The 11,916-nt window shown below is 45.2% G+C and overlaps 1 protein-coding gene across 1 annotated transcript in view; it reads right to left on the bottom strand.

Moving 5' to 3' along the window:
* Positions 1-11,916, bottom strand: part of LOC107123182 (acetyl-coenzyme A synthetase 2-like, mitochondrial) — a 40,746-nt gene that overhangs the window by 18,612 nt on the left and 10,218 nt on the right. Inside the window, exons 3-8 of the mRNA XM_015426369.1 lie at positions 10,764-10,963; positions 9,344-9,519; positions 8,436-8,588; positions 2,554-2,701; positions 756-893; positions 385-477 (exon numbers count right to left, since the gene is read on the bottom strand). Coding sequence (XP_015281855.1) covers positions 385-477; positions 756-893; positions 2,554-2,701; positions 8,436-8,588; positions 9,344-9,519; positions 10,764-10,963 — 908 coding nt within the window. The remainder of the gene's footprint in view (positions 1-384; positions 478-755; positions 894-2,553; positions 2,702-8,435; positions 8,589-9,343; positions 9,520-10,763; positions 10,964-11,916) is intronic.

Below are 11,916 nucleotides of genomic sequence, written 5' to 3'. Positions count from 1 at the left end.
GCTTCACAAAATACAGTGGTTATTGAAGCGGTGGCTAATTTCTGTAACTGCCTTATAATGAGGAAGTTATGTGTTTAATCAATGAACTGAAGGGTGACTGTTTATGACTCTGATCCATGCCAATAAAGGTTTTGAATTGAATTGAACCTCCTCCTGCTGCTTCCTCCTCTGCCTCCCCCCCCCCGCGAGTATCGCGGGTCCCCCCTTGTGATACTCTATTTTGCAAAATGTCCACACTTATACATTTGAACCTGTTCTAGTGGTAGACTGTGTCTCTTTGGGCACCTGTTTGAAAAACACCAAATTTACTGAACTGTGTACGTAATCCCTGCCTAACTGAGAATTGCTTAGGTAAGGGCTTTAATATTATTTTTGTTTTCCTACCAGTTTGCCACCAGGTATCAACTACAGGGCACCGCCTGTCTCCAACCACATTGAAGTACCATTCCCAAGCTTCCTTGTTGATAGGTTCTCCCACTGAAGAGGAAGAAAAAAGGCAAGCAACATATAAATCAATGATCTAGTAAAGTCTTAAGCCTTACAGCTGGCCCTCATGGGAATATATGTGGCTACCTAGCATTTTCAGTCTTCTATATGGTCTCCATGAAGTTGTGTTGTATTACTATTTCTGATTCATCTGAAACTTCAGTTCTGAATTCCACCATCCCATTTCCTGGTCCAGAGTAAATGGGGATTCTAATATGACTTAGCCATAAATATGCTAGCCAAGACCAGTCGTTTGGCTTGGTACACACCTGATCCAAGGATCTTGAGGGAAGATCTGTCATATTTCTTCACCCAGTCATCCCCATATCTCAGCAGTAGGCGAATAGCAGTAGGGGCACCATAGAACTGATTTATTCTTAATCTTTCCACAGTTTCCCAGTAACGTCCTAGAATATGAAAAAAGATCCAGTTACCTCAGGACACGGGTTCTTCCCGCCTGATACTCAAATTAGTCATACCTTTGCCTCCTGCATCAGGCAGCCTATCTTAAAAAAAAGAAAAGAAAGAAAAACCCTCTGCCTGATGATACAGTCACTTGCCCATTTGTTCAGTTCCTTTTTTAAAAAAGCCAGAATCAGCCTTTTAAAATAGAAAAACAGTATTGGTGGGGGAGAATGTGCCTTATGATATTAGTTTGGTCAGTCAGGCAACACTCTGTGTGGCCTCCCTTGCAGCAAACAGGGAAAAACAGGAAGAACAAGTCTTCCACCCCCAAGTATATATGTACACCATGTTCACAGGAGGCTCATGGCTCAAGTTATGTATGTCTGCATGCAGCCTTAGTCATGTGACTCCTTTGTGCCTTGAATGAATATGCAGACAGTAGGAATGGGACTGAGTGTGCTGGCTGTGCCTCCCCCACTCCAGATGATCACCAGCTTGTGAGCATAGCACCTACTCGTGGAGGAACTGCCTACGTGGATGCTCGATTCCTGTGACTGGAAAGCAGCATTCTGAACCACAGGGAAGTAATGTGATTGGAAAACAGCATTCTGAATCACAGGGAGGTAATGTACATGTGGACACTTTCTTTGTGCATAGGTGCCACTCTCCATGTGTTCACTCAATTCAGTCAACATGCTGAGGGTTCCTGAGCAGAGGGCTACAGTGGCAGAGTCCACGTGTCTGCCACATGTTGATCAATGGCTGCTGACAGTTCCATGCTCAGAACTTAGTTTATGGGTAAATGTGAGTCCAATTTTGGTATGGGACCATAGAATATTGTGAGATGGAGGTTTAAGCTTTCTCCCTGCATCATTTTATCAAATGCTTGGTGCTTGGGGGGCCACAGTGGGAGGGCTTCTGGAGTTATGGCCCTGCTGGTGGACCTCCTGATGGACCCTGGGTTTGGGCCACTGTGTGACACAGAGTGTTGAACTGGAGGGGCCATTGGCCTGATCCAATATGGCTTCTCTTATGTTCTTATGAAACTGCCCCTGGGAGCTGCTTTTTGTCTTTCTGGGGAAATTGCAAGTAGTAATGGCTATGTGCAAGTGTCCCCAAGAGGACAAATAGCAGGTCTCCAAGGCTGTTCCAGGCTGGGAAAACAGTATGGGGAAAAGGCGTAAGCCTCCCTTCCCCACACATCATGGTCTTGATCCATGTTGGGCCTGTGCCTGCCTTCAAATTATGTCATAAGCATGGAACTCCCAGACCACACTTGATCAACATGACCCATGGCAAAAATGTGGGGGACCCAAGGACTGTGATATTTGAATTGGCCCTTCTCATTTCAGAGTAAGACTACAGCATGAATTTTGGAGAAAGCTCCCCCAATATCAGAAAGATCCTCTCAAGAGGTGAATTGGTAATGGTCCTTTGCCTCCCCAGAATGTGTCCAAAGATTAATTTATATGAATTGTACATGGAAACACATTGCTTCTTTTCCTTAAAGTGAAACAGTGAGCAATAGTGGTTAATTTATAGCCACGCCATGATTAAACTTGGGCAGTACAAGTTGAGAAGGGACTGAGCTGCTCTGGGGACTGGATCTAGCCATGGGTCACCTGTGAGCAAGCACAGCAGTTCACCTTTTTTTTTGTTTACCTGGATTAGGGTATACTGGAGTGCTCTCAAAAAGGACTGTAGTTCCTCCATTGCACAAAGGTCCATAAACCACATAGCTGTGTCCTGTAATCCAACCAATGTCTGCAACACACCCAAAGACATCTCCATCGTGGTAGTCAAACACATACTGCCAGAGAGAAGGTAATAAAAGACAAAACCTGGAGCTTTCTTCTGTACTCAGTGAGTTTACAGAATAACTCTGGAAAAGATGATGTTTGCAACTGGAGTGTCCTAGAGTGGCATACCCCCAATAACTGTTATTGGCTCTCCTCCCTGGTTTTGATGTTGGGTGTTTCTGTGTTTATATGTTTTTTATGGAATTATTTTCTATATTATTTTAAATGCTGTTTTAATGTTGTAATGTTTGCTGCCTTGGGAACCCTATTTGTGTGGAGATATGGCATAGAAATGTTTTAAATAAATAAACAGCCTTTCTGCTCCTGGAAAGCTCACTCATATTGACACCACCTCTTTTCCCTCTCTTGGGGGAAAAATGGTAGTAGTAAGATATGCTCATGGGGTAGGAAACCATCACATCTATCTCTTTTGATAGGATAGAATGAGACACTTGCCAGTCACTTATGACTTATTTTGCTTTTGTAATCTGTAGCCAGCACACCTGTTTAGTGAGGCAAAAGGTCATTCATGCTGTGCTCTGCTGTACTCTCAGGTGATGCCATAAACACAGCTTCATCCATATTTCTCAGAAAGCACTGGGACCGAGGCAAGAATCTCATTCATGGCCTAAGGTTGTGCTTTTCTTATCCTCTGTTGATGTGAACTCACACTGACAGCAGTAATCACTAACACTAAAAAAAGATAGATCTAGGTGGGCAGCCATGTTGGTCTGAAGCAGTAGAACACATTTTGAGTCCTGTGGCACCTTTTGTTGGTCTTAAAAGTGCTACTGGACTCAAAATTTGTTCTACTCATGAAAAATGAAGCTTGTGAAGAAGACCTCTTGAAAAGGCATTCTCCCATATGATCTAAAGAGATATGAATACCCCCCTCCCTTTAAAAAAGGTGATGTGTGAAGGTCTAGGAGGGAAAGAGGTGGGCAGCCATGTTGGTCTGAAGCAGTAGAACACATTTTGAGTCCTGTGGCACCTTTTGTTGGTCTTAAAAGTGCTACTGGACTCAAAATTTGTTCTACTCATGAAAAATGAAGCTTGTGAAGAAGACCTCTTGAAAAGGCATTCTCCCATATGATCTAAAGAGATATGAATACCCCCCTCCCTTTAAAAAAGGTGATGTGTGAAGGTCTAGGAGGGAAAGAGAGAAGGATAAAACCTGATAATGTTAAGAAAAGATGTAATATACAAGTAATCTGTGATTGTTCTTCAGGACAATTTTCAGTATGTCATTCCCTTCCATCTCTTATATTGCCGGTAATTACATCAAAACATTTCACAAACATTCCCCAAGCCAGGAGGAGACCACTTGCTCCACAAATGCCCTGCAAGGTTTATCCTGATTATTAACAGTCATGGGATAAAAGGACAAGTCCTCTTGTGGATCAAAAACTGACTAATTAATAGGAAACAGAGAGTGAGTATAAATGGGCAATTTTCTCAGTGGAGGGTGGTAAGCAGTGGGGTACCGCAGGGATCAGTACTGGATCTGATGCTTTTTAACTTGTTCGTTAATTATTGGAATTGGGAGTAAGCAGTGAAGTGGCTAAATTTGTGGATGACACGAAGTTGTTCAGGGTGGTGAAAACCAGGGAGGATTGTGAGGCACTCCAAAGAGATCTGTTGAGGATGGGCAAGTGGGCATCAACGTGACAAATGGGGTTCAATGTGGCCAAGTGCGAAGTGATGCACATAGGAGCCAAAAATCCTAAATATAAATACATTTTGATGGGGTCCAAACTGGCAGAGACTGACCAAGAGAGAGATCTTGGAGTCATAGTAGATAACTCAATGAAAATGTCGAGACAGTGTGCGACTGCAATAAAAAAAAAAGGCCAGTGCTATGCTGGGGATTATTAGGAAGGGAACTGAAAACAAATCAGCCGGTATCATAATGCCCCTGTATAAATCGATGGTGCGACCTCATTTGGAATACTGTGTACCAGGGCTTTTTTGGTAGAAACAGCCCAGCAGGAACTCATTAGCATAATAGGCCACACCCAACAGCAGAAACGCATTAGCATATTAGACAGTGCAGCTCATTAGCATAATAGGCCACACCCCATGGCTTGCCCGGGCGCCCCGTGGCTGTGAGGAGCCCGGGCAAGCCGGCCCTTGGAGGGGAGGGGAGGCGGTTTAAACTGCCTTTCCTTGGCTTGGGTGTAGTGGGTGTGGCCAACTCTGAAGCCAGCCGGAACTCCATTCCTGTGTGTTCCTGCCCAAAAATAGCCCTGCTGTGTACAGTTCTGGTCACCACTCCTCAAAAAGGATATTATAGCACTGGAAAAAGTGCAGAAAAGGGCAACTAGAATGATAAAAGGGTTGGAACACTTTCCCTATGAAAAAAGGTTAAAGCACTTGAGGCTCTTTAGCTTGGAGAAACGATGAGTGAGGGATGACATGATCGAGGTCTACAAGAGTATGCATGGGATAGAGCAGGTCGCAAAATAAGTACTTTTCTCCCTTTCTCACAATACAAGAACTCGTGGGCACTCCATGAAATTGCTGAGTAGTCGGGTTAGAACAAATAAAAGGAAGTACTTCTTCACCCAAAGTGTGATTAACACATGGAATTCACTGCCACAGGAGGTAGTGGCGGCTACAAGCATGGACGGCTTCAAGAGGGAATTGGATAAACATATGGAGCAGAGGTCCATCAGTGGCTATTAGCCACAAGGTATAGATAGGAACCCTCAGTCTGTGGCAAGTGATGCACTGTATTATTGGTGCTTGGGAGGAAGCAACAGTTGGGAGGGCTTCTAGTGTCCTGGCCCCACTGATGGACCTCCTAATGGCACCTGGTATTTTTGGCCACTGTACAGTGACAGAGTGTTGGACTGGATGGGCCATTGGCCTGATCCAACATTGGCTTCTCTTATGTTCTTATCATCTTAATGGACAGCCTGGTTCTGTATTCACATCTGCATCATTGTGATGTGATTTCTCAGTGTCACTTTGCTGACTGTAGCTGCTGTCAGTTTACTAATACTGCCCTTGAGTCAAAACCGTTGCCGTGTGTTTAGCAATTACTAGATTACATATTTGAATGCATTAGCAAATTCTCTGCTTTTCTTGGAGCCATTCCTTCTTATCTCACTTCCTGTCCGTATTTATGCCACAATATTCTCCAATAACCCTTCTCAAGTTTCCTAGCTGCTGCTTTTGGAGCTGTTATTTCAAACAGTATCCTCACCACTTTCTGATTCCATTATTTGGGTTGCTGTAGCAATGCCATCCTGCTGTTGACAGACTAGGATTCCAGAGGAGAAGATTGTGTGTGTGGGGGGGGTGAAGTATAACAGCATTTGCAATGGAAAGTTGTCATTCTCTACTGTTTTCAGGCACTACCAGCCTGCTGTTACCAGCTGGGGGAAAGAAGCGGGAACTTGTTCCAGTCCTATTTCATAGTTTCCAAAAGTAATTGGAACAAAGTGTACTGGATTTTTATTATCTTGAGAGCTCTTTGCATTCATATTTCCTTATATATGCTCCTGCACTTATAACCTCAGCTTCATTCCATTCCTAGCTAGGGAGTTACACACTCTCAGAAGTCTTCTACAGTCCCACTAGCAATTAACAAAGTGCACATTGTACAGCAAGTGTTGTATGGGGGTGGGGTCCCCTTTGGTCTGCATGGCTTCCTGGGTCTTGTCCATATCTGACATAGATTAGAGGGTAGGTCAGAACCCAGTCATAGTAACATTGCAGAAATACTTTCCACTAAGTCCTAGGGTTTGACCTGTGCCAAACAATCTCTCATCTCATGACAAAGAGATCTGAAGACTAGACTAATAACCCAGTCTAATGTGATTTACTCTGAAGGAAATCTGAAATAAAGGATTTCAATCCAGGAAACTCGATTAGGATCACCTGCCAAATGAAAGCTACAATCCTATACATGTCCATGGAATTCACTGGAGCTTATGGGTACCTTTACATGTTCCTCAGCAGGAGCAAAAGCAGCTCAGGGGAAGTCAGCAGGAAAATGGTGGGGGAAGAAAGGATTAAAGATCCCCCATGAAATTCTTCCCCTCCAAAAAGCAGCTTCAGTGGCTACATTTGGAAAAGGAAATAAAAAATTGTTTTCTCACAAACTGTGGGCTTGATTGGAGATCAGAGGGTGGATTGTAGGCTTGGCAGAACTCCTGGTTTGGTGGGAAACTTCTCACCCCACCCACCCCATCCATGCCACTCAGGTGTGTGGGGGAGGGGAGGGGGAAATGGGGAGATGGTCAGCAGTGTCCTGATGCCATTAAATCACTTCCAGCGTGACCCAAATGTGGCGTCATTGTGTCAGATGAAGCTCTAGCATTCATCCAAATCCTAGAGTGTTGCTGGCAACATGATGACGTCACTTCTGTCACCAGTAAGCCCCCCGCCCCCCTGAACATGAGTCTCCTGCCAGTTGACAGGCTCAGGGTAGCAACCTTTGAGCAGAGACTGCAGAAGGCAGAGTTGGAGGAGGGAAGGGAGCTCAGCAAGGACGTAATACCATAGAGTCCACCATCTGAAGCGATTTCCTCCCAGGCCTGTAGCCAGGATTTTTAAAGTCAGGGGGGCATTTAAATTTCATAGGGGGCACTGGCTAATCGAATTAAAGGAATACCCGGCTCCTTCCCTGCTGCTGCTTGGGGGCCCTGGGCAGGATGGGAAGTCCTGGGGCCTTGCCAGTAAGTCAGGGGTCCTAGCCCCGAGATGCCCACTGTAGCTTTCTGTTGTTGTTCAGTCGCACAGTCAAGTCCGACTCTTTGTGACCCCATGGACCACATCACGCCAGGCCCTCCTGTCTTCCGCCGTCCTCTGAAGTTGGCTCAATTTCATGTTCGTTGCATCTATGTAGGGTTGCCAAATCTTGAAAACGGACCGGCGGGGGAGCGTCCTGCCGGGGAAAACAAAGAGTTTTCCCCTCAAATGGCGTGGCCCCGCCCCCAGCGTGCGACGTCACTTCCGGGTGACGCGCACGCCGGGGCGGAGTTCCCCCCGGGCCCGGATTCCCCGGCGTCGGGTAACGGGCCTCCGGGGCGGGGGGAATTCCGCCCTACCAGGGGGGTTGGCAGCCCTACATCTATGACACTGTCTAACCATCTCATCCTTTCCCGTCCCCATCTTCTTTGACTTTCAATCTTTCCCAGCATCAGGGTCTTCTCCAGTGAGTGCTCCCTTCTCATTTGGTGAACAAAGTATTTGAGCTTCAGTTTCATTATCTGGCCTTCCAGGGACCAGTCAGGGTTGATTTCTTTTAGGATTGACTGATTTGATCTCCTTGCAGTCCAAGGGACTCTCAAGAGTCTTCTCCAGCACCATAGTTCAAAAGAATCTATTCTTCGGCGCTCAGCCTTCCTTATAGTCCAACTCTCGCAGCCATACATGACTACTGGGAATACCGTTGCTCTGACCATGGGTGATGTCTCTACTTTTTATCATGCTGTTTAGGTTCGCTACAGCTACAGGCCTGATTTTCTCCAGGGGGACTGATCTCTCTAGTCTAGACATCAGTTGTTGTAACTTGGGGGAAATTCCAGGCCCCTCCTGGATGTTGGCAACTGACTGCTCACTGCTGCCTGCCTGGCTTTGCATCTGCTATGGCCTTAGTCACGGTTAAGCTTGTGACTAGACAGATCCCCTTTCACAGAGAATGAATGAGATCACTTAGGGACAGAGATGTCTTGGAGATGGTCAGGTGTAAATGCCACATGGCAGGTTAACAGAGTCTTGTTTGGGCATCTTTACCTTGTGCGTGATGGCAGTATACAGCAAATAGCCAGCCTGGGAGTGGACCAAGCCTTTGGGTTTTCCAGTGCTGCCTGACGTGTAAAGGAGGAACAGAAAATCTTCACTCTCCAAAGCAACAGGCTCACAAGTCACATCCTCTTTCATCATTGCCTATCATGGAAAGCAGAAAAGCACTGTCAGTTGGATCTCTTCAAAGGCTCCAAGGTCTCCTTTAGTTTCCCATGTACCAGAACTAAAATAAGCCCTCATGCCTGAACAGAAAAGCTTTTACAGCTCCATGTCAAGCTGTTTCCAAGAACACTGTCAAAAGTTGCTTAAGGGGATGGGAGTACTCAGACAAGGCACTTAGGACATAAGTTGAATTTTGTCTTTTAAAAAACTACGAGCAGGATAGGCATCATGGTTTAAGGTTCCAATCTACAAACAGCATACCATTACATAAAGTTGGCTATAAATATTCCTACACTAGCACAACGCCACAGTTCTTGGCCAAATGATTCAGTCCTGAACCTTGATGTGGTACACCAGTACCGCACCTGGATACATTAGAGGAGGTCTCTCATTGTGCCATTTTGTATAATCCTATGAACCTTTCTCCCTGCTGGAGGCACAGACACCAGAGCAACTCTATGCCTACCTCGTCATCATATATTAATAGAGTCTTGTTTCCCATGCCGGGATTAGGATGTTCTTCAGCCAACCCAAGTCATGCTTGTACCACTGTTGTTGTTGTGATAAGATAAGACAGCATTTCCCAGTATATACTGCCTGACTGTTCTTTGGGTAGGTCAGGAGTTCTCGTGCTTGTACTACATTCATTGTAACAACTGTAGGTGGGATACTGATGGAATGAGGACAGCAGGGAGTCCACAAATGATATGGAGAAGACGGGGACATGATCTCACCTCTTCCAGTGGTATATCGAGGGCTGACATGGGAACCTTTCCTTCTGTCCTCTTTGAAACAAAGACTCGTTTAACCATGGGACATAATTTCACTGCCTGGTCCACCGTCTGCTTTAGTTCAACAACCTTGCCCCCTCGCAAGCCCTGGTTCACTGTGATCACTGTTTCAGACTCAGCTGGAGAAGGTGAAAGAAAAGAAATTAAATGCAACACGTTGTAGTCTTCCCCTTTGACCCAGCTACTCCCCAATGCTTCACAGACTAAGTTAAAAAAGAGATTTTGTAGCACATTTGTCTTCAGCTGGTGAAGGACACACAAAGGGCCTATAGTGGATCACACCTAGGGTTGCCAACATCCAGTGTCCAGAGATCAGTTCTGGATAAAACAATAATTTTAGAAGGCAAATTCTATGGTATACCATAGATTCTCGAAAATGCTCCCCAAATTCTGCCCTGCACAGGCACCAACCCCAAATCTCCAAGAATTTTCCAGGTCAGAGCTGGCAACCATAGCCACATCACAAACCTTTCCCCTTGTCAAGAAAAAAAAAGAAAAGAAAAAAAGAAACACTGGAGAATAGGAAGAAAAACATAAGAGGAAAACAGACGCCAGTGTTTTCTCATGGGGAAAAGATTGCGTAAGCAATGCGATTTTCCTGCTGGGAGCAGGAGATCTCCTGCCTCCAGCTCCTGCTGCCTACCAACACTCCGGTGGAAAAAAATGTAAAACATTAAAACATGCAGTCAGGCAATGGCTGTCAAGTTTTATTGTTCAAGGGGGGTTTATTGTTCAAGGTCTAAGAACAGGGGAAGGAAAGGAAAGGAAAGGAAAGGAAAGGAAAGTAAAGGAAAGGAAAGGAAAGGAAAGGAAAGGAAAGGAAAGGAAAGGAAAGGAAAGGAAGCTACTTCTTAAAAATTAAGGCTAGAAATTCCAAGAACATGACAGACAGATTGTTATAACTAGATGTTCTGACTAGATGAAACAAAATGCCCCTAGCCCCCAGTGTGGGAGACAAAAGGCTACGTCAGGCATAAGAGTTAGGAAGCTCCTGGAGATTTGGGGATGGAGCCCTAGAAGGGCAGAGTTTGAGGAGGGGAGGGACCTCAATGGGGTTTAATGCCAGAGAGTTCACTCTTCAGGGCTGTCATTTTCTCCAGGGGATCTGACTTCTGTAGACTGGAGATGAGTTATAATTCTGGGACATCTCCAAGCCCCACCTGGAAATCCTTTTTTTGTTTTCTCAACTTTTATTTCTTCTGCCAGGGTGAGTAACAGAAAGGCTTATGCATAATCACTCTTTTTAAAACTTTAGTTGGTCACTAAGAGCTGATGACAAGACTGCTAATGTTCCTAAGAGAAAGCCAAGAAAAGGAGATGGTCTCTATGTAGAGGACACATCTGTAGGACACAAAGCACTTACCATCCTGGATCCTCTCCGCCAAAGCAACAGAGCTGAATCCGGCAAATACCACAGTGTGTATGGCGCCAATCCTTGCACAGGCCAACATACTGGCCACAGCCATCGGACAGGGGGGCATGTAGATGGTAACCCTGTCTCCCTTCTTCACTCCCTCTCGTTTCAAAGTGTTTGCAAGGCGACATGTCATCTCCAGCAATTCTCTGTCCAATGAAAACACCTGATAGTCTTGCTGCAGTCTGATTTATTATCCCATGAACCCCCTCGGAGTCACACTCGTTGATGGTGAATATTATGTATGCAGTATAGTACTTATGAATATCCACATTCAGTTTCTGAAACTTTCCATTAAAAGTAACATCAGTGGGAATGTTCTGTGGATGAAACTTGGAAACTGACTAGCACTCTGGATTGACAGTACTGTGGTAGATGGATGAAACATTTAACTGATCTTTTGCTCTAAGATCCTAGGGAGCCATGCTGGGCCATAGGAAAGATCCAAAGGCAAAAGTCACACAATGCTTTTTATTAGGACCAGTCCAAAGTTCATACAATAACAAGAGGGGACCCGCAACAAAATGTTGTATAATGTGTTGTGACTCCCTGAGCTAGGACAAAAATCTGTGAGCTGGAGGCTAAAAAGCTGTAGCTAGCTCACACTAACTCAGCTTAGAGGGAACACTGGTGGCTGCAGTCCAGAGAAACCCCACAGTTTAAAAGTAATCATTGTTATCAAAGCTCTGCAGGTTTAATAGCATTCCCATGACTAAACTACTGTAACTCAACATTACAGCTGATTTAGCAATACCACTTTGGTCAGGATGTGGCATCAAAGAGCAGCGTCGCTGGGGGAGCTACATTTGAAGCCTCTGCCATTCCCACTCTATTGGCATTTCAATGCAGGGAAAGAACTGGCCAGGCTGACCCACCTCTGGACAAAATCCTTCTGCTCCAGACTTCTTTGCAAAGGGTGATTTAAAAAAAAGCTTGCTGGCTCTAGCATCTAGTATCTGAGAAGGAAGTTTGGCACACACTCACACTCTTGCATTCTCCGAAGAAAAAAAGGTTTTCCTCCCTGCCCACTCTGTTTTTTCCCCCTTCTATCAGTAAACCTAAAACTTAATTAGCTGGGAGGAGGTGGGGGAAGAGGAAGAGC

The sequence above is a fragment of the Gekko japonicus genome, unplaced genomic scaffold (genome assembly GCF_001447785.1).
Source record: "Gekko japonicus isolate JY-2015 unplaced genomic scaffold, Gekko_japonicus_V1.1 scaffold719, whole genome shotgun sequence".
Lineage (NCBI taxonomy): Eukaryota > Metazoa > Chordata > Lepidosauria > Squamata > Gekkonidae > Gekko > Gekko japonicus.
The sequence above is the reverse complement of the archived record's forward strand: the minus strand, read 5'-3'. Positions and strand labels throughout refer to the sequence as shown.